Source organism: Aphelocoma coerulescens, chromosome 5, assembly GCF_041296385.1.
Source record: "Aphelocoma coerulescens isolate FSJ_1873_10779 chromosome 5, UR_Acoe_1.0, whole genome shotgun sequence".
Classification (NCBI taxonomy): Eukaryota; Metazoa; Chordata; class Aves; order Passeriformes; family Corvidae; genus Aphelocoma; species Aphelocoma coerulescens.
In genome coordinates, this window is record NC_091019.1 from 29,579,718 (window position 1) to 29,602,593 (window position 22,876).

General features: G+C 41.1%; 1 protein-coding gene across 1 annotated transcript in view; it reads right to left on the reverse strand.

Moving 5' to 3' along the window:
- The window catches only part of LTK (leukocyte receptor tyrosine kinase), a gene marked incomplete at its 5' end in the record, with an annotated part of 95,202 nt that overhangs the window by 25,533 nt on the left and 46,793 nt on the right, over positions 1 to 22,876 (reverse strand). Inside the window, 7 exons of the mRNA XM_069018739.1 lie at positions 775 to 876; positions 5,764 to 5,858; positions 11,070 to 11,236; positions 12,844 to 12,944; positions 13,993 to 14,145; positions 15,032 to 15,169; positions 16,942 to 17,081. Of these exons, the coding sequence (XP_068874840.1) occupies positions 775 to 876; positions 5,764 to 5,858; positions 11,070 to 11,236; positions 12,844 to 12,944; positions 13,993 to 14,145; positions 15,032 to 15,169; positions 16,942 to 17,081 (896 nt within the window). The remainder of the gene's footprint in view (positions 1 to 774; positions 877 to 5,763; positions 5,859 to 11,069; positions 11,237 to 12,843; positions 12,945 to 13,992; positions 14,146 to 15,031; positions 15,170 to 16,941; positions 17,082 to 22,876) is intronic.

A 22,876-nucleotide genomic window follows, 5' to 3' on the forward strand; every position in this document is an offset into this window, starting at 1 on the left:
AAAAGGCAAGAAAAACTATCCCCAACAGACATCCTCCTGCGAACATGCAGATGGATCAATGCAGTATGAGTTTCAGCTTCATTACAGCATTCCCTTGAGCTAACAGGAGCAGACAGTAGTACAGATTGTCACATTCCAGGTGGACACAGCCTTCAGGAGCTGGTACAGTCACACACTGGTATTTGTTGGCTGCAAAACAGCCTCAAGAACAACCTCTCCTCCTCATCTCCTCTTTTAGACAGCTCTTCTCACCCACACAGTTCTTATCTGTCCTCCAGAGTGGCAATCTCTACTGCTATCAGTAAATTAGTCCCCAGTGTCCCCTGTTCTCCTAGTTTCTCATCCATTTTTTCTCCTCACTTACTTCTCCTCCCTGGATTTTCATCTTTACACCACTATTCTACACACATTTTATTCAGCCTCACTGCTCAGCGCTCTTTCTATTCCCAACTTTCTGTAACAGGTCTACACCTTTTTTTCCTAAGCTGCCTTTTCATGCACTCCGAAATCTGAGTCATGCAGCTTTTCTCTTTTCACTTAAAGAGATTCTGCTTTTCTTTAAAGAGAACCTGCTATTTCAGGACTGGTGAGCTGGGCTCCAGCAAACTGCTTCCCAACAGCCAAACAGAGACTACCTGACACAGTTTCCACATCTTTGGCATGGATTACATATAACTGCCCTATTGTTGTCGGGCAGGCAGATCACACACAGGAGACAGGAAGGGAGCTACCTTTTATAGCCAAGAGACAGGTTTTCTGTACTGAATCAGGTACCTGGGAGGGAGGGCTCTTCCAGGGGGTTCAGAAGATGCTCATCCAGGATACTAATCTCACGTGGGTACTGGCGTTTCCCACCAAAATGATTCGGTTGTCTTCCTGTAATAGTTTGTAGAATAGTGGAAAGAGGTGGGAGGATGGTAGAAAAGAGGGATGGAAAATTTAAAGATTACATTAATTAATTAGGTGCAACCATATGGTTAAAATAAGTAAATATTACCTTGGGTAGAAAATGTGCTCTGAAAAATCATAATTCTGTATTACTCTTTTGAGCCCATGTCCTGGGATAGCTACTTGTGTCTGTGCTGAACTCAGTGGGTCTCCACATGAACACAGACTCTGCATGTTATCCCATGCAGGATAAACTCCTTGGCCTGAAAATTGCTCTAGAGATTACAAGAGATTTTAGAAAAAATGTAGTGTGGGAGAACAGATAGTAGGTATTGATGTTCTGCTGGTCAAACAGGTAGGTGACAATTCTGGATAGTCAAATGACAGGAGGTACAAAGGAGAGTGGTGACAAAAATCATTGTCTTTGGTTCTGAATGGTGTCATGGCAAGTAAACCAGCTTAACAGATCACTCCCCTCTCAGTAACCAACTCTGAGTCCCTGAGACCTCCCTTAGAGAATAAAATGCTAAATAAAATTACATGCCTCACTAACATACACAGTTAAGAAACAGAAGCATACCCTTGACACAAGATGTAAATCTTTGGACAAGCCTTTTTGAAAACCACAGAGCAAAACTCTACATTTCTGACCACTGAGATTGGCCTTTGAAAACCACCCCTTTCTCAGAGAGGAGGAATTTCAAATCAATTGCTGATCCAAAACATCAGAATGCATTGAGAACACCACAACACCAATACTGCCTTACAACAGGAAGAAGTAATAACTGAACCCTTGCCTCCTAACCTGCAAGCAGCCTGTTTCAATAGTCAAATTACCTGGTTTTATGCAGATTTTTGCTTGGAAAATCTCTATAAGAAAAAGGACAGGCTTGTTTCCATCTGAGCCCTCAGTTAATTTAATACTGAACATTTTTCATCTGTTGAAAAACATTACAAATATTTCAATTTGTTCCAGTTGTGAGAATCTAACAGCTGTCTGATGCTCTATTGAAAAGAGACTCACTCAGTTCCAGATGGAAAATTATCTCTGCCACAAAGCCACTGCTCTAAATAGCAATAATTAACACCCTTGTTAGCTGTGTCAGAAAGGCCAAATAACTAATTGAAGTATGGAGACCTTGCTGAGCTTTTACTCTTGAGAACATTCCCCCCAGGTCTGACTGAGAGCACATTGATGCATGGAAGTAAAAGAAAGCCTTGTACTGACACACTCTGTTCATACTGAGATGAAGAACTTCAATGGGTGAAGTTGTCAAGCCAGTGAAAAATGAAATCAACCCAAAACAAATTAATTTAATCAAATGCAAGGAGGAAAACAGAATGAAAAATACAATGCATGGCCAGAAAAGATGCTCCCCAAGGCCTGCACTGAATTACAAATCCAAAAGGTCACAACAGTTTCAGATCTTAGCGATGTACAAGAAGTCTGCCAGAGCAAAGGAATGTAAAATCACTCTCTGAAACAGTCAACCTGTGTGTCTGCATGGATTTTTTTGTGGCATCCCAACTGAGTATCCTAAGGCAAGGCCTCATTTCCAAACCAAAAATCTTTCCTCCTTCTCCAAGCAGTCTCAAACCCTTACTCTCCAGAAGAAACTTTCTGTTTCCTCTGTACTAAGGAGTGAGCATACGAGCTGCAGCACAGGCTGAGCACCACCCTGTCCATGTGAGCTGTTAACTCTTTTAAGGCTGGCACTTTCTACAAACATAGTGTAGCCCTGGGATCCAGGGGCTGGTGCTCCAGTCTATTTTAGTTTCCATTTCCTCTTCTAACAGCCAACATGTTGACTGTAGAGTGAATGGAAGGGAACAAGAATTAATTCATATTAAGGTATATTTATATAAGAATAATGTGAAGCGCATGGGCTTCCTTTCTCCAGGTTTTAGCTAACACTGATTTCCCCATTGAAAAGAGTCAGAGGGAAGTGTAAAAGAGAAAGACAGGGCATCTTCTGCAGGCAGAGAGCTTAAGTAATTCACTCCTGCTTCAATGTCTCTGTGACTGTAATGAAAATAGAGATAGAGTTCTGGTGGCTGAGATTAATCTGAGTAAGATGCCTCACAGGATCCTCAAGGTGTGAATGGCCTCCTCAGAGATTCAACCCTACAGGTTGCAGTATTCCTGGAAGCCTCTCCAGCTTGTCCTGCAGTGGGACAGAGAATGGGGAGGCTGCACCAGCTTCCCCCTTCTCCATCCCTTTGGCTGATCTATTGCATTTCTAGTCAACACCTTCTTCCATCAGTGAAAGGAGGCAGTAATGAGGCTTGAACCACTCCCCACCATCCACCTCAAGCAGGGACTGGCAGGGCAACAGAATCAGACTTTGCTGGGTCAGGGACTCTAAAATCAAGAAGTAGAGATAAGCTATACAAAAGCTCTCTTTGGACAGTCTTGTTATTTATAAAACAATCTTCTGGGAAATTGCAAATGATGCACAGACTGAAATGCAATTTCTAGGCCAGGGCAGTAGAGTTTGATAGACCACAGACCTGTGATATTAATTGGAACAAGACAATGCTGAGAGTACAAAAAGGTAATAGCAAATGCAGTGAGAAGAGCAACTATCAGCATTCTATTTGCTGGGCCAGTCCACATTTTCATATTAAGACACCTAAAATTCAGAACTCTTCCCACGTAAGCACTAGTTCACTGAAACTATGAAGTATCTTTATGCCTGTCTGCCTAAAGTTCTCACAATGAACCAGACATGTCATCCAGTCTGTGACACTGTCTTATACAAGGTGATTGTATAAGCCAAAATGTGGGTTTGTCTCACCTTTTCCACAGGGAAAAACATCTGTCAGTGCCCAAGAGCTGCCATCCAAAGAATGGTCTGTTTGGGTTTTGTCCTTATTGATGTCTCTCGAGCTGCCCTCTCTACTCAGTTGTTCTCTTAAATCTTACTGAACCTTTCCTCTCGATTTTGAGGTATATGGAAAACCTCACCTTCTTTCCCATCTTGCATACTCAAACAGTGCTTTCATTCAGCACTGGGTTTTGTAGAGAGTGGAACTACAAGATTGAAAGAGATGGAGAAAATAATATTTACATCCTAGCAAGCAGCAAATCCTTCCTTCCTGCCATACATCCTTCCTGCTGCCCTCATGAAAAGAATTCACTGCTTGGATTTTAATTGGCTCTGTCTCTGACATCTGAAACCTGTCCTTGCCAGGGAGAAGTAATTTCATTACTAAAAACACAGCAGAGCTGCTGGGTTTCTCTGCAACCTAACTGAATTAAAGTCATGAGAAGACAAATACAAGGGGATTGCTTTCAGAGGCGAGAAAACGTCAATTTGCAAAGAGGATTCAAGGAACAGTGGCAAGTGCAAGGCTTCCGAGAAACATGCTTCCTTCGTGATGTCTTTCTGCTGCATGACTCACACATCTCTGGGTCATGCCTTCAGATGGGGTAAGTGCCAGTTGCTCCTGAGCATCAGTGCAATTTATCCTAATGGAAAATACGGAGTAACTTGGGCAGTGTGATGGACAAGCTCTGATAACATTGCTGCAGGGTGCTTACACCCCACCTGTTTGCCAAAGGATGTGTACCTACACCAGAGCCAGCAAAATGTCTGTGGGTCTGGAGGATCTATCTGCTCCCATCAGGGCGGTAAATTCCAGCAGATGGGTGCACATCAGCGGGCAGAAGCACATCTGGAGTCACTCCCTTCAGTTTCCTCAAGATTTCAAAACAAAGCGTTAGCATGGAGGTCCCAAAGCGTTTGGGAGATAGGGCTGTTAAGGAGCTGGAGTGAAAAAATTAAATAACCATCAAGGAACAGCCTTTCCTCTTGATTTCAAGTGAAAATGTGTACAGTCAGCATTTTATAGAGGAGTCGCTTCAGTGCCCACAGAACAAAGGAGCAAAGAACAGGACACTGGATCAGAAAAGGATGGGAAGGAATAGTGGCTTCTGTTGATGGGCTTTTAACACATCTACTTTGACATAAGCCTTCCCATATATTGTGTTAGGCCAGAGCTAGCCACTGCAGGGACATGCTATTACCCTAAATGCTGACACATTGGCTGTGGTGACACGTAGAGTAGCACAGGACCACCAATCCACATTTTTTCTGCAACGAAAGTCACCATTCAAGTGTTGCACATCTTCCAGATCCTTTACAACAGAGCATGTCTTTTCCCCAGGGACAAAAATAAGGCAGTTTCTAATACTTGCAAGTAGTTTGAGTATCTAAATTCTTTCCCCTTGTCTGCTAAAATCCACTACAACTCTTTCTAACATGTTTCAAAGGGTAGCACTGGCTCCATTTTTCTCTGGAATAGTTGTCAGTTGCTTTCACAGTAACAAAGCAAAGGAAAGCTGTTATATATCTGGCAGTGATAGCTGATGTACTTCCTTACAGACTAAAACAAACTTGTTGGTGTAATCTAACTTTTATTGTCAGAGAGTCAATATATTCCTTCATTTTCTTCCTTTTCTCCACTAAAATATGGTGACTTTCCCCTTTGATTTCAACAAATTTGCTTCAGCTATCAATTACCAGGGTGCATAGATCAGCAGGGACTGTGGGAAAACAGTGTGATGTAATCCTTCCATTTAGGAGCTAAGGAATAAGCCTAGTGTTTCTTGCCAAGACACACAGACAGGTCTCAACTATGATACAGAGTATCCCAGCTTAGAGAAAAAAAGAGTGCTAGGAGACTGACACACAGTAAAATTGGCTCTACTTGCAATCTTCAGTAGGTCTGAGATAAAATGGCATTGTGCTGAAAAAGCAGACACAAATGATCCATGCACACTCTGTGGGGAGAACAGAACATCCTGGATCTGTGGGATGCTGATTACATTATCCAAATTTTTTAGGGGATTCTGCAACATTTGTGGCTCACCATCAGTGAAGCAGTCCAGGCCAAATGTAATGTTGTCGATAGCAATGTCAGCTTGGGAATTCCAGCCCCAAGTTGCTAGGAGTTCCAGTTGAAACCTTTGCAATAAGACAGATGTTTTAGAGAAGACCAACAAAGGAGTAAGGAGGGGGAAAACAAAACAAACAGACAAACAAACAAACAACCCCCCTAAAAATACAATGTTCCCTTATCATGGAAAAAAGATCATCACTATTTGCAATTCTTCCTCCAGAAAAGCCCAGCTGAGCAGCCAAAAGGGCTTGCTATATGTCTTAGATACACATCAACCCCTTGTAAGCACCACAACATTCATATAATTTCACATTTCATGAGGAACAAGAATGAGAGCCCTACTTTCCCTGCTACCTGCACATACATGCAAGCAACTGTCCCCCACTAATTGTTATACACCAACAACCATCCATGTTCAGTTACCAGAAACAGCCAGGGAATTAGGACGGGGCGAGGGGGGGGAATCTCCTTCTTTCCACTCCCAAAGAGATAGAGTAAAAACTGAACAGAATATCCAAATGTCTTGGGCCTGATCCTCAATGAATGTAACTCAACAAGGTGAGATGAGTTTATCTCAGAAGGATAGGACATTTAAATTTCAGCCATAATTCCTCGAAGAGTTAGCTCTCTGGACTGCCTCTTTTTCCACTGTTACCAGGTGTTGCTTATCTAGGAGTTCTATCAGGTCCTATGTGCTTTGCCACCTTCTGAATTCACAAGGAAGAAAATGAGCTGAAGGATCTCATTCTAATGGATAGGACTGAATTGTTTTCATTACATTTCAGAAATAAACAGATGTCTGATGTCCAGTCCATTTAGAGCTTATTAAAAGCATATGGGCAGGACCTCTCTTGCTGTCTCTGATAAAGCTCAGTGATGATTTATGAGAGATCAAGCACTGACCTGCATAACAGATTAATCATTCAACCTAGGAACACACTTGTCCCAAATTAGTGGCAATAAAGCATGTGTGTGCATTCCACCCACCAACCAAATGTTAGTTGATATCCACAGTTAGTTGCATAGCTGCATACAAATCTTTAGGGATAAACTGCTTTCACCCCAACTCAAGAATGACCCCTTGTGCTTAAATGAAAGCATCCACACCTGCAGTATCTGAGCACTCTGGGAGTCAACGCAGCAAATGCAAATCAGGGTCGCTTGAACAACCTCTTAGCTGTGGTGTTAGTGGGGAAATTTGCCATTGGATCCCCTTCCTACAGAAACCCTCCTCTTCAATAGCAGACTTAGCAAGACCTTTACATTTTCAAACCTTGTATATAAGTCCACTGACTGACACATGACAATAATTCTCCCAGCTGTTTGATGGAAGAGAGTCAGAGCACCCTGAGCTCAGAACCAGGGTACTTCTAGGACCCACAGGCACAGACACAGCAGCACAGCTTACCCCATACTTAAGGCCCTCACATGGCATTATACCCTTGGTCAGGTCAACCTGCTGCATCTGGTCTGTGGAGACAGAGCAGACGAGGGTCCCTGGCACTGCGCTACAAAGTAGGTTTCTGCTCCAGCTGAGTACAAGGGGGACCTTGAAGAATGACCTTCCTCCTTCAGTGCATGAGAACTGACATTTCATAACCTCTAGGCTCTGTATGCCTCCCCTTCCTCTTCAGAAAAAGGGGAGGAATTTGCCTTTTGAACTCAGTGCTGTGTTAGCCAGAGGGGTTTCCAGTGTTCCTGTCCATTGATCTCTTTCTGCTGACTCCAACAAATTACATTCTCCAGCTCTCTGATGTCTGGTCCTCTGCCTGTTTGGTTTTCTCCTGATAGCATTTTTTTTCCTTGTGTGTGTGAACCAAGTAACTGAATTTGCCAGCCAATCACCAGAAGCAGTTTTCCAAGTAGATAGATGCCCAGCTGTCAGGCTGATCAGAAAACTGTGTCTTCCTTCTCTCCTAAGAAATAAATTCATTGGATGAAGGTCTTGCTAACCTCCCTAAATAGAGCCTTCATATCCTCCTTGTTCTTTTTGCTAAGGTTTCTCTACCTCTGGCCCCGTCAAGCAGTCCATGACCTGCTACAGCAACTTCCTGACTTTCAATTCATGTCTACTCTTCTCCCTCTGTGGTCTGTCCCCTTCCTCCCCACTTTACTACTGCCTACCATTCCCTTAAGGAACCAGGGGAAAGTATAGCACTTTCTTGTAGCAAGAGAAGGACAAAAGTTTCCTGAAGATTTGGGATACAGAAAAACAACATGCCAGCTCAAAATCTGCACTAAAAATTACCCTAAGCACAGCATTGATAGAGCTTACATTACTGGGGAAAGCTGACAACGCCCATAAATATGCAGAATAGTCATTCATGTAGTTTTATACCAAACTGTAGTAAAATTGTCCAGGAATGTTCATCACGCACCTCTCTTTACAATTGTTTTCAACTTCACCAACGTTAAAGCAATTCAGGCTGAACTTTTCTATTTTGGGTGATTTGGTATGACTTTTCTAGCAGTCAAAACATTTTGTGAGTGTTGAGGATGAGACAATGCACAGATTCATGACTCTGACCATGCTCAAAAATGCTGGTAACTTTTTAAGCACTCCGTGTATTTGAGGTGGGATCTGAAATTTGTGAGGAAGAGAGTCACATGGCAGACATGAGCTTTTTTTTTCCATGTGAATGAGAATCAATCAAAAATTTAAGAAAATACATCTGAAATTTTTAAATCCCTGACACTTCCAAGCCTGGTATTTTTTAATCCTGTAGTTTTGTCTTCCCTGGATATCTGAAAGTCTCAGGCTAAATGGTGCTTTCCATGCAGTGCTGTTATGAACTGTGTCAGGTCCTGCTTCAGCTACGTGAGGTAATAACTGCCCTTCCAAATTAATGAATAAACATTTTCTGACCCAGCCTTTGTTCCTGCTGTTGATCCTGGCCAAGTAGGAGAAAAAAAAGCTGCCTGAACTGAATCCAGAGTGAACAAGGTGTCATCCTGGAGAGAGGCTGGGAGCTCACTGGGAATTCTAGAGCAGAGGAGCTTGGACTTGGTGTGCAGGGAGTTTGGACCCAAGATCTACAGAGAGAATTAAATAGCCAATCAAACAGGAATACTGGGAATAAACCTTTACTGTAGGTCTGGGATCATTGAAATAAATGTATGCAAGAGATCACTAGGAGGAGAAAGGAAGTGCAGAGAAGGGATTCAGATTAATAATGAAAAAACCAAAACAAAACAACACACAGAGACAGCATCTGCTGAAAGACAGATGGAAACAAGAAGCAGGGAAGTTCAGAATGGGAAATTACAACTAGAAGCATGAGACAGATAAAACAGGTTCCCAAATGGGAGGTTGAAGCAGAAGAAAGAGACCAAGTATATGAAAACAAAGAAGAAAGGCACCAAATGCCCACAGAAGCAGGTAAGACAGGACAGAAGGAGTAGATCAAGGAAAGAACAAGACAAGAGGACTGGGAGCACAAAGATCAAGGTTTCCTCCCTTGGGGAAATAGCTGCAGCACCTTCTAGCAAAGTGTGTACTTGCTCTGTGTCTGTTACAGATCAGTGTAGCAAATGACAACTTATTTTTTCTGTCAGGCACCTGGCTAGCACAGGTAGTACAGATTTGCCTTCTAGACTGAACAGTTCCATCCTTACTCACAGTGATTGTCGCTGTTGTGCTGCTCAGTTTTAAAATTGAAAATGTCATACAAAAAGGTTTCATGAAGTAAAACAAGATAGAACTATTTGAAAGAGACTCTCATAATAAACACATGCATGCATGACCTACCTACATCTTTCATTTTGCCTAAGTGCTCAACTTTTTCAAACATTGCAATATTTGAGTATTTGTATATCAATTCTTTTTCATGCCATGCTGGTTAGTGCTCCAAAAAAGCCTCTTGCTGTCCATTCCCTTCTGCCACATAAGATCCATTTTGCTTCAGAACTAAGAGCCAATATAGAAATTGGAGGCTTCAGGGAACAAGCATAAGGGACTATATCAGAGGAGGCAGAAGGTCTTAGATATCTCTGAAGAGCCCCTTGGTCTCTGCTGCAGACAGGTTCACAGTAAAGTGCTCAGAGAAAAGAGCTATTCTGCACTAATTAATTCACTGGTCATACTTTACATATGCATAACTAAACAGATACTAACCACAGGACTTCAGACTGTGTCAGACAAGAATATTAAATACAGTGCTAGCAGGCAGACCCTAAACGAATCACTCATGGCAAAGCTGTGTATGGTGAACACATGATAATACTAAGACCAAAGGTAATAATGAAATTAAACTAGAAAGAGGGTAGAACAACATTTTCTCTCTCTCTCTGAGTTTTACTGCTGCTTGGGTCTGAATAGCTATCACTTCCAGACCCAAATCCTCTCCTTTTACACAAAGATGCAGAGAATATTTGGAATCTTCTCACACTTTTTATCCCATAAATTTTGAGATATTATTTATTGTCAATGCTGGGTAGATACATTTCCATTTATAATATTCACTGTATAGACTTGGAGGGGTTTTTTGTCTTAAGTTTCATGAGAAACAGGCCTTCCCCAGGAATATGCAAAAAAAACCAGATTGGAGAACTTGGAAAAAAATGTTTATGTTGTGCAAAATAACCAGCTATCAAGGCCGGCTAGATGGCTTGAGTCTGAGTGACATTAGGTGAGGGAGGAGAAATACTTGAATAAAATCAGATTGCATTGAAATTCTTTAAATCTTCAATATTTAACTTCATTTTAAAACCAATTTCCACATCTAAACCCATGAAAACTTTAGTGCAAGGCTCATTTGGGCAGCAGTCTTTTCCTGAAATCATTGCATAGTAATGTGGCAATGAAGGATCTCCAGCTGCCTAAGCTGCACTGATACAGATCCTAAACTGGACAGCTGAATTGGCTACACTGTGGGATTAGCACCCATCTGACTCACGGGAGTGCTTTTTACTGTGGGAGTACAAAGTGCAGCTATACTAATGCAGCTGTTTCCCTACTGGGAGCACTTGGACACTGTGAGTACACTGGCTTGCTCAGATTGCTAAAAGGTTTTTGGTACACATGATTGCTCTTCCAAAACCTAAGTACTGTTTGAGGCTGCACAGAAGTGCAGCCACATGGTGTGGGCTTGTGTTGAGCTAAGCTGTGCATGTGCACAAAGATATGCACTTATGACAGAATACTTCCTGAGCAAGCAGAGTCACTTAAAAACGGGCCTGGAAGAAGGCAGGAATGAAAGTGGCCCTTCACAACAAAGATAGTAACAATTTACTAAATCTATAGAGATAACCCTGACTGCTGACAGTCGAGCTCTTACCGGTTCTGAAGCACTGGCATTGGTAAGGTGATGAGAAACCAGTGGTCACTCCAGCTCCCTGCTCTTTCCCACATTGGCAAGGTGATTGAAGCTCCCTTTATCTCTTCCCTGAGAGAGAAGGACACTGTGCCATTGTAGCTACCAAAAACATGCACTGAGAACTGAATCTGTAACAGAGGAAGAAGAGGAAAAGAATGGTAACCTTTGACAAAAGGGAAAGGTAGTCACTTCTCCCCTCCCTGGGAATTTGAGACACCAAACCTCTGAGTCTGGGTCAAACTGTTTAATGACAGAGATCACTAAGCCCCCACTCACTGATTGTATTTGACTCAGCACCATTACTAGCACAGAATTCTCTCAGGGAAGACCCTAAATGACACTCCTGTTGGGCAGCTGTTCTTCAACCACTGATGGCAATATCCACAGTCGCTGACACCATCTCGGTGAGAGGACTGGTTTCCTTGTTATTGCCTTCTCTGAGGGGAAATCTGTCCTGATCCAAATACCTTTGAAACAAGGACTGTCTTTAGAGGCAGGAAACCTCAGTCCATATGCCTGCTCCAACTCATAGGCACCCCCTGCATTGTAGCACCCCTAAGACAAGTGAACAACAAAATCATGTGGCCAAAGAATGTTTTGACGCAGGACTTGTTCCTCTTTCTTTGGAGCAACCACTTCCAGTTTGCCACAGAGCAGGAGAAAAGTGCCATTTCTACAACTGCTTTGAATGCTCAGCTGCCCTTTATGTTCCAGAGAGATCCAGTACTGGCAGGAAAGGGAGCACACACACGTTCTGCAAAGAACAATCACAGAAATTCCTTGCGCCTGCAATGTGGGCTCAAATCCTTGCCAGTGGAGGAGAGAATGGATCCAGATCTCCTGTGACCTCTACACAATAACCAACAGCTACTGTGCTTCTCCTCTCCTGGTTTTGTGAACCTATCTCCAATCACATTTTATTTTGTTGGAAGTATCTAGCAAATTTTACCTGGATTTACAAATAAATATAAATGCCAAAGTTACATTTCTGGCATCTGCACTGTATTTATTTTCCCAGCTCTAATTAGGAGGCATCAAAGCTTTCTCTTTTTCCCCTAGCAAGACTGGACTCCAGCTGAAACTTGCAGCTCAATTTTCCTAAGTGTTATGACTATAATATTATTTAATATTTTTAATCCTAGCATCTCAGAGCTGCAAGGCAAGTTATGTGATGTTATCAAGGCCAGGTTGCATCAACATTTTGAAATTCCTGAAGAATGTGATCAGAAGTTTATTACATTCATCTATTTCTGGAAAATCTAGTGCCTCCTAACTTCACACTCCTGTTCTCAGTGAAACTATTATTAACTCCTGCAAAGGAGTACTCCTGCAAAGGTACTGCAGAATTTATGAAGAGAAATCTCAGCAGCAGATATGCTGAAAGGCTCAGTGACACATCCAGACAACTCTCTTTTCTACAAACCCTGGCTGCCCCATACAATTCAGCTGCTGGGCACCTCTCCAAGGAGTAACTTTACCTAACTGGTACAGTTTGGCTGGGGAGTTTTCCATAATGAGTAGCTGATTTGGGACTCCTGCTTTCAACTTACTGGGGGTGCACCTCACATCTCCTTTCCAGTTCTCAACAAGCAGCCAGCTAGGCAGCTTAGGCAACTCTTCTGCTTTCCAGAGTTTTGTAGAGTGTGTAGAGGGACAGGAGAATGGACTAATTGTGCAAATAGCGCCTACAGCCTGATGATTTACTCCACAGAGGTGCTAAGACAGGGTGACACACCTGGTAGTCTTCAGTGGCAAGACTGGCTGGCAAGCTGGTACTGTAAGCCTTAGCCACACCACTTGTCTGAGTGCTGTATGCTCGCAGGTAGAGGAAGTGTCCTGTGAACACAAAAGTGAATCAGAAAAGACAAAATGATCTTTTGCTGTTTTGTGTAATCTCTTGAAATAATTTAACATCATTAATGTTACTGTAGGTAAGTAAGCACATGTAGGTGTAAGCATGGCTTGAGAGCGAATCTATAAGTGAGGCCATAGTAAACACTGGTGTTTCAGCAGCACAAAAGTCAACATCCCAAACCTCTTCTTGGAAGGTGAGTGCATAAACCTCAGATACCACTCAAGATCTTCCTGTACAGAAGCACATACCAATCACACTCCTAATTCCTACACCATTAGCATCAATGACTCTTGCTGAGACAAACACTGGGCTGGAAGAGTTGATTTGCAGTCTTTGTTTCCAAAGAGAGCTTAATACAAGCTCTTGAGAGACAAATAGGACAGTTGTATGGAAACCCTTCATTTTGGCAGGCAACTGTGAGGCAAGACTCGTGCTATCACTTCTGACTTTTACCCTGAACAGGTGAGGGTCTGGCCTCTGTCGTTCCTATTTAGCAAGTTGACAGTTCTGGGAATTATTTGACTCTTTTTTTATTGTGGTATTTTATGGCACAGAATGTGTATGATTAGTTGGGATACTCTTATATGTGATGCTCTTCCTAACCCACTAGAGGAGCCTGTCAAAGGCCTTCACAAGATTTTTTCCAAGCTGCCTATTTCTGTTGGGCAATTTTTACCTAGTGATGCAGCAGTTATTGTATTACTGCTGAAGAACTCAGCAGCTGCCTAGCTCATAAGAGAAAGGAGGAGGGAAGAAGTATACACTACATGATTTTTTAAAGGTGAAAGAGAATCCTTGTCTCTGACAGTTTTATGTTAACTTTTTTGCAGAACATGTTTAATATAAAGTTTTGAGGTATGTTCAAAAGTTAATTTTAGCTACATTTGAAGTTGTTATAGATAATACTGATGCTGAGGTTCATTTGGCAACGATGCCAAAATTTTTAAACCAATTTAAATAAACCTAAATTCAAGGCTATTGTATACATGCATACACAGAGAGTGGGAGAGAGAACTATGAGGAACCTACCACCAGTGGCTTGCAAAGTAGACCCTACAAATAAGTCATCTTGAATTATTTCAGAAAAGCCCCGAATAGACCAAGGAGATACTGCAGTTCCATTCAGTGTCCAGCCACATGGACCTTCTTCAAAAGAGCAATGTGAACCCTCTGGGAGACGGTCTACAATCGAAAACAAGAAAAAATAGGAAAATAGGAGAAACTTGATTATGGAAGAACACAAACAGTAACAAAAATGAAAATCCATTGTAGTTGTCCAAGTTACCCCACCTATGCTACACTGTCAAAGTAGGTCTCATTTGTTTATTTCCAGAGTCACCATTAGAAAGCCGACACTTGACTTCTGGAAATATTTGAGACTTTCTTGTGCTGTCCTACTCTAAACACTGTGCAAAACTGCAGCCCCTGTAATCTAAGGAATGGCAAATCACTGCCACATGTTTGTAAATGTCCTGCTGCATACAAAATTGCAGGCATCACAAAGCTTTGTGTCCACATAAAGGAAGGCAAATCGGATTATTTTAGATTTCCACCACTGTACTTGGAACAAAGCTAAACATTGCCTCTCAGCACCACATATATTGTTAGGGGATTTCTCTGTCCTGATGTGCAAGAACTCTGAACTGGGATCTTGGAAGGACAGATTTATGATGCTGTTGGTCACTGACAGGGGAAAGATGATTAACACCGTTCCTTGAAGGGAAGGTTTAGATCATGGGTCCAGAAGGAAATTCTCACCCAGCTGCAGACATGTAAATGAGGTTTTGCCTTTCTCTGAAGTAGCAGTAACTGTGAAAGGAAGGTCATTGATCTCCTTACTGCAATACTTAAGAAACAAAATCAATTTTAAAAAAATCTGTTTTATTCTATACAGGGTGAATTTTCAAAGAGAATTTTGGTATCCAATTAATGTAAATGGGCCAAATTAATTCAGGAGGTAAAATACTGAATTAATCTAAAGATGGAATCAATTTAATGCATTTTTTATTCTTAATTGTTTCTTCTAATGGGATGAACGTTCCCACGATGTGTCATGTCACATACTCACCACACCTCACTCCTTCCTCCTCTTTGGTAGGGCAATCACTGACGAATTCACAGATCTGTAGGTGGCTGACACAGCCTCCATGAATGCAGGGGAAGGTGGAGCCTTTGTCATATATAAAAAGACCTTGGTTTTCTTTCTCTAATGGAAAAAAAAAAAGAGAACAAAGCCTAGAGATTAATTGACAGAATGTGTATGACCCTTCACGTGTATCAATCTTCACATGTAGGACCTTGTCCTTTGTATGATAAATTATGTTCATCTCTGCTTTCTTCATGTAGTTTTCTATCCAGCATGAGATTCCTGGACCAAATTTATTGCTCTTTTCTTTCTCATGTGCTTCTTCTGCTGTGTTTGTGCTATCTTTAGTTTTTGGGGTTTTTTTAAATTAATGGCCTTGCAGTTTTCGACCGTGACGTGCTCCTCAGTTCTGCACACGTGACTGTGCACCTGCCAGGCAGCTGTGACATGCTGCATGGCACTCTGCTGCTGGAGGCAGGGGCACCCATTTACCTCCAGCCCTGACAGACACATTGCTGTGCCCTGTTGAGGCTCAGGTTTAACAGCACTTCGGCTGCTGACTCATTTCTGTGCCAGCTTCCAGCTGTGGCATCCAGCCCATGAAGTAGCTGCTTCCCCAGCAAGTTGGCTCACTGTATACAAACTTTATTCATGCACACTAACTAGTCTAGTCAGTTATAGTCTGGGAGCATTTGACTGATTGCACAGGTACCCATCAGCCAGGCTGAACACAATTTTTAAGTCTGATATCTCCCAAAAGCACGACTCTTAATGCAGCCAGCCTGTCCTGTGGATGCATATGTGCACAGGCCTGTTATGGACCTACTGCCCTTTAGCAGAGCTCTGCACAGAAGTTCCATTGGGATTATTACTACTCTGGAAAAAATGCAAAAGTTAGTGAACCAGTTGCAGGAGAAAGAGAAAAGAACACCTCTGCAGCAATCCAGGTACAGAATCTGAACCAGTATTTCTTCATGACACTGTGTTGTGCCAGATACATGAACCAGGTTATTTAGAGACTGAGAACACAGTGCTTCAGGCTGTTTGTGTCTCCTCAGAACTCTAGGACTGTCAAAAAAATATTACGTTAAAAATATAGCATCAGTTTAATTAAAAGAATAATGACTACAATTAAATCTCTAATATGATCAAAACCATGCTCACAATAGTGTTTTCCTTTTACATTACATTCCAAGTTATTTCTACAGAGTCTTCAAAATGGAAGCAATAACATTATATTAATTTATAAGCTTCAGGAAATGGAGATGATTATGTCCCCAACCTGAAGGCTGCCTGTGCTGACAGACTCTTGCACTTCTAAGAAGCCTCAATGACATTAGCAAGGCTCTGCATAGCCACTGAGGATCATTTGCACAACATTCAGAGCAAAACTGTAAGCTCCAGGTAAAACTGACATCTTAGCTGAGCACTCAGTACTTTAGAGAAAATAATTACATTCCGATTATTTTCATTTTAGATAAAAATTCTCAGCCTGGCAGTAGCAAATAGACCCCACCAGGGCAGACAAATGTTTCTTTTCTTCATAGGTTTGTTAGATAAAGCCCAAGTACAGAAAAGGCTTTGGTAACGCAGGGCAGTCTTTTGTCCTCGATTATTTAAGAGAGAAAAATACTAAATGATAAAATAATCTGGGTAAAGACTTTTTTCATCCTTGTTGTTGGATTCAGCATAAGTCCAGGTTTTTTTTCTTTTTTCCCATATGAAGATCAAGCAAAGCAAAGCTGAAAAGCAGAGAGGATCATTTAAATCAGTTCTGTAATTCTGAGTTATTCATCTTTCATTTAAATCCTATCCAACTATCCCTCATCACACTCATCCATTTTGGTGAGGATGTATTTGATTATTCTAAACCTGTCTGTATTGCAGCATACCATGAAAGCAGTTCCTGAGTTGCAAGGAGCCCACTGCCACTACTCCAACCTCCTGTGCTCCACAGTTTGAATACACCAGAGTGATTGTGAAAGGTCTTTCTATTCGTCCAATCTGGGCCACCAGGTATTTCCATTTCATCCTAGAGGACAACAGAATGTTAGGAGACATACACACAGCACACTGGAATCCATGGAGTCTTTAGCATAAAGATTCTGTATTGTACCAAAGAGAGGTAATAGTGTCTGCATAGGAAATGGATCAATGAATGTAAATAGTAAGATAACAAATGGGTGCTAATATAAAAGAGGTGATGTTCAGCCTAGCAAGCTCATGTTAGGTTATCTTTGCTGCAGAGCCTATTGCTAATGGTGAATAGATCCAACCATTCCCAGTGATTCTTAAGCTGGACTTAAATTATCCCAATTTTGGACATGCCACACCCTAATATGAGCTTTCCATATACATGGTTGTGGTTCTGTTTGCTCTTGAAAATACAGACCAACCAAGAAGCTGCACAAGTCTCTGGATCTCCTCAAGCCAACACTGACATTGTGTGTTCTGGAAGTAAATGTCTGGCCCTCCCTGAATGTTTCTTGGTTGTGCCAATGAAAACCTTTATCTGTGTGTTGTCTATCTGATTTTCTACCTTTGCAAACTACAGTGCACCCACAAAGCAAGGGATAGAAGAGAAGTGCTGTTCCAGGAAATGCAGATTACTCATAACACTTACATTTCACTACACAGCAAATGCCATAACCTCCAGACTGCAAAGGTTTCTCAATTGCACAGCATTCATGGCAGTTTGGAGAAAGACAAATGGTCCTATGCACTCTAATTTTAAAGATGGTTGTCAGATATCAAAAGCTTGAGAGATGCCAAAAGGGAATCTTCAAAGTACCTCACTCAAATTAAGTCTGGTGGAAGTCAAGGTACCCAAGTGTCATTTAAAAAATACAGCAGAATTCTTAAAAATACTCTTACTTTATTTTTGTTTCCAAAAACTGTTCTTGTATGTTATGTAAACAAGACAGAAAAATACAGTTAAATCTATGTGCTATTATTTTGTAAATGGATTGGAGCAATGATAGTGACAAAAGAATCCTTGCTCTAAGCCCTTTTCTGAGAATAGTATCAGACAGAGATAGTTTTACCCACATTCTACACACTGCTGATGTTACTGGGGCCACTCTGGACACGTGACCTAAGTCAGTGCCAATGGAATAATAAGGTCACATTGTTAAGAGATGTCAATCATCTCTGCTCCCAGTATTACTTTTTCGTTTAGGAAATGCCTTCAGCTGCCATGAAGTGGTCATGTAGCCCTTGTCCTGTACCAGAAACACCTAGAAGGCAATACCCAGATTACAAACATATCTCTTCTGGGCTCAATATGAAAATCACAGACCACCTTATCAGCAACTTGCAAAAAATCCAAAGCAACACTAATTTTTTATCACCCTCTCTTGCATTCTTCCCTCCACAAACCAATTATATACTTTTGTCAGTATATTTTTTTACTATCCCTTCTATCGCATCCACCCACCTTTCACTTTCACAATTGTACATATGCATGAATACCCACAGATAACCTGAACTCATATGAAATTGATCTCTTCTTATCAAGAAGACCCTTCTATTTCCTGTTCCATCATGATAAATTCAATAGTTCATTATAATTTAATTCATCTTCAGAAATGTACAGCCCTGAATCACAACAGCACTATCTCTACTTCCCAACAAAGGAGAACAGCTGCTTTGCTTTCATTTTGTATTACAGTGCAGCTTCAGGAACATCCATCACCTATAAATATATCTCATAAATATTCTTTTAAATATATTCCCCCTGCCACACTGTGGGACAACATCCAAGACCATCCAGCACTAACCCAGAACTGAGTCACTTCTGCTACATGACACAGCTTTGTTCATCATTCCATTGCATCCTGTTGGCCACAAGAACAAATGGGCCATAATCAAATTGGTTCAATGAGCCAATAAGGGTAAGGACAATCTTTAAATCTTTTGTATTTACTTATTAGGCATACTAGACCTGCCAAGCACTGAGGCATAGTTCTAGTACCTCTACCAAGTTACAATCCACCCTCCAGCTGGGACATCATGGTATTGCCAGTGTTAATACACCACTGAGTGCAGGAACCTGTAGCACACAGCCTCTGATTCACAGCCAGCGGTACATTTAGTAGTAACAACTAAGGAGCCCCACAGCTGAAAACAATGACTAGTTCAGCTGCTGCACCTTAATCCTATATGCTTTGTCAGCCAGACACTTTGGAGCTTGCTGTTTATAGACTGGTATATCAAAATAAAACTACTAGTCATCTAAGTCAATAAACCAAGCTCTGAAGTGCCATGAATTAGGAAGACACACTGTCCATTCTGCCATCTCTGCTGGGAGAGCTGTGGTATCTGGTAGAAGAACAAGGCCACTGTCTTAAGACACTACTTCTGTGAATTGGCAGCTCTTCTGAGTCAGAGCACTAAGGTCCCACAAAACATCCTAGTTCTGCACTGAAATATCTCTACTGACATTTTCTCCATTTATAACACTGCAGAAAAAGCTGCCTAGCATCCAAAGACTGCAAAAATGACAAGCAGCTTTGCATCACACAGAGTGCTTTTGTGTATGAAGTCTCTTAATCATCAAGGTATTCCCTTTCAGAGAAAGCCTCACCCCCTAGATCCAACTGCAGTAAGATTTCTAATGCTCTAAATAATTACACCTCCTTTGCTTGGTCCCACCATTGAAATGGAGGCTAGTCAGAGCCAATGTAATTTTCTTAATGGAATCAGGAATGAAGCCCATTGTTGATCCAGCAGAAAATGGATCATTGCAGCAGGCTTCCAGATAAGCCAAGCTTGGCAATAACTTTACTATTGATTTTATGTCAAACCAGATCTCAAGTATTGAGGCAATATTACTCTTCTTCTAAAAAGAGATGTTAAAATTGATCTGTATGCATGGAAGAACAATCAGGGTCTGACATAATTTTGAGAAATTTGCATGGATGGAAAGTTTGGAGTTGTAAGCTATCTAATGCTTAAGGCAAGAGAATTCAAGATTCACCCTGCAAATACTTAATTTCAAATTTTCATTTGTAGTGTTCACTTTGGGTTTTCACTAGCCTCTCAATCTTCTCTGCTGAACAGATGTTTTCCACCCTCTTCTTACCAATCCTTTCTATGATGTGATTTTTCATATCCAACAAAGGTAACTGATGATTAATTTTAAGAAAGATTTAATGTAAAGAATAACCGTTTCTTCATTAGGACTGAAAAATTAAACAAAGCAGAACATGAAAGCTGAAACATTTTCTAAATTAGGGGGACCTACTGCATGGGTTATTGCACAAAGCTGCATATGCTAGATGCTTCTAGACTCAATCAGTGAACATGAAAATTAGAAGTTTTACATCACTTTTATACACACAGGAAGCTGTTGTCTGCAAGTCCTCACAAACATCCAGTGCTGACCACTGGACTTAAAAGGAAACAGAGAGAGCAAAATACATGCCTACCCCTCCTGCCTTCACCAAAATGTTAGAGGGTTATTCTTTGACACAGTGTATTTTTGGGTGCAAGTTCAAGACAGGCAAAAGAGGCTCTAACTAAATCATGCTCCCAGATTAGTGTTCAAAAATCATAGTCTTATATAGCAGCTGGACAGCCTCACCCTTTGTAGATACATTTTTTAATAGAAATGGCTCTGCTCATTGTTGTCAGCACACATTTAGATATTTTCTGAGAACACTTACCAGGCTACTCCCTTGTCATCTGTACAGTACAAGTTAAATATCTTTAGTGGATAAAAACAACCACATTAGTAGAATATAAGTGTCAAAGATGGCAAGTTACTACAAGTGTCTCAGAAGATGGTGGGGTATTTCATCACCACCACCCCTCCAAAAAAAAAGGGGGGAAGACACAAAAAACTAAGCAATAAACAGTTTTGTGAGGTTGGCTACCTGAAAACCTGTGTGCACATGGACATGAGCTTTTTGCTTTCTGACCTACCAAGACTCCTGTGGCCATTTTAGAATGAAAATAGAACAAAATCAGCTTGGCTTACTGACTGCAGAAAGGGAAAATATTATCCCTGCCCCAAATGATGCATTTTAATTTTCACTGAAGTGTGAGTACTTAGAGTTGAGAGAAACTAGCTTCTTACTGAAAAAGTTTTAGCTGAGAACACTAAAATAATTGTGGTCCACAACAAACACAAGCATGTGAAACCACTCCAAACCACAAAGGACTCAAGAATTTTCAACTGTGGCTGATTCTGAGTCTGTGTCATAAAGATGAAAAGGTGGGATAAGCAAAATAGTGAAAACATTTTTTAAAAAAGTTTAAATAAAAAGGTGAAAAATATATTAGATGTGACCTGAATAAGCACCATAACCATAACCCTGAGAAACTGAAGACAGTTTGTTAAGTGCCAGACAAAGAAGGCTTAGCCTTGCAAGCAAGGCTATGGGCTCCTGATGTTTGAGCTTTACTGACATAACGAGAAATAGAATTTTATATCTTTTTTGTAATACATAGAATTTCAAACACCTCACTCCCTCAGCAGTTCTCCTTTTAATGGTAATAACTCAGAATACACGTGATCTATGGGTGTGGTATATAACAGTAAACACTGTCACTTTGTGACTTTGCCCGACGTGTTCAGAGAACATGGTGCTGAAGGTCCATCTGTTTCTTTGTTCTTTCACTAAGGCTTATGTGTGACAAAATAGTGGCAGCTTCAATACTACCAATTTAATGATAAATCCTATTAGTTGGTGAGGTGAACAGGACAGAAGCTTTCTCTTACACTTGACATATATCTAAGCTTTTGGGAGCTATGTAGCAGATGGATCCTGAAGGAGAAAACACCATCTGTAGAAAATGTCTAGGTCTAGAAAGAGGACAGTTCACTGAAGTAGTCTGGTGCAGCTGGAGTTTATGATGAAGTATAGCTTGGTCATGGAATTGAGAGGTGACAAAAAGGGCCAAAGCATGATTTCCTGGACTGTCTGATTATCTGAAAAAAGTGACACCTAGCCTTTTTTCTGTGTCCAAGTTTCTACTGTGACCTGAACACAATCCCTTGGTAGTAATTTTCTCTGGTTACACTATGAACCACACACAGACATCTATCTCAAGGTCTCTGCTCATTGTCCTCCTTGTTTTGCTCTAAATTGTGCATCAGTGTTTGGTTAACACAGAAAAGCTTGTAGAACTCCTTTTCCCTGTGGAAAGTCCCTGTAAAGTGGGAACACTTCAGGGTGGTCTCTCCTTAACAACCAATGTTGTTAAAATCTTAATCATGGAGAGAATGTTCATTTCAGGCTACCTGCCTAGCAAGAAGCAGGTCAATCACTGTGTTAGAAATAAATTCTGTTCTGCCTGCCTGGTCAGGTTTTTTTAATTGTACTGAGATTTTAATGTTTCCCTGTAATGAGGGGGAAAAGGAAGGGTATTTGACCAACATGGTTCCTAACTTTGTTTTATCTCTTTTCTATCCCTCCTTTCCATCTTGATTTCAAACAGGAGTTGATCACCTCCCTTGTTTAAAATCTTAAGAGTAAACTCTCTGAGCTTACCAGTGCTTCATTTCACTAAGAAAAAGTAATACCAGTGTCTATGCCAACTTCCAGTAAAGCTAACTTCATTCTAATAAATCTAAATGCCATCACTTTTAGAGAGATGATAATCTTGACTTCACATAGAATTGTTTTGCAGTGCTCAAAGAAGCTGCTAAGCAACATCCATGATCCATTCCAGAGATGCTGCAGTGATTATCAGCAAAGCCCGGTCTGACCAGTAAGGTGTAGAAAAAGGGTACTTTATGAGTTTACATAGGGGAATGGAGTCGCAGCTGCAGAGGCCTGTCAAATGTACAAAAAGCAGCAAAGGCAGCTTTGAGTAGGTAAA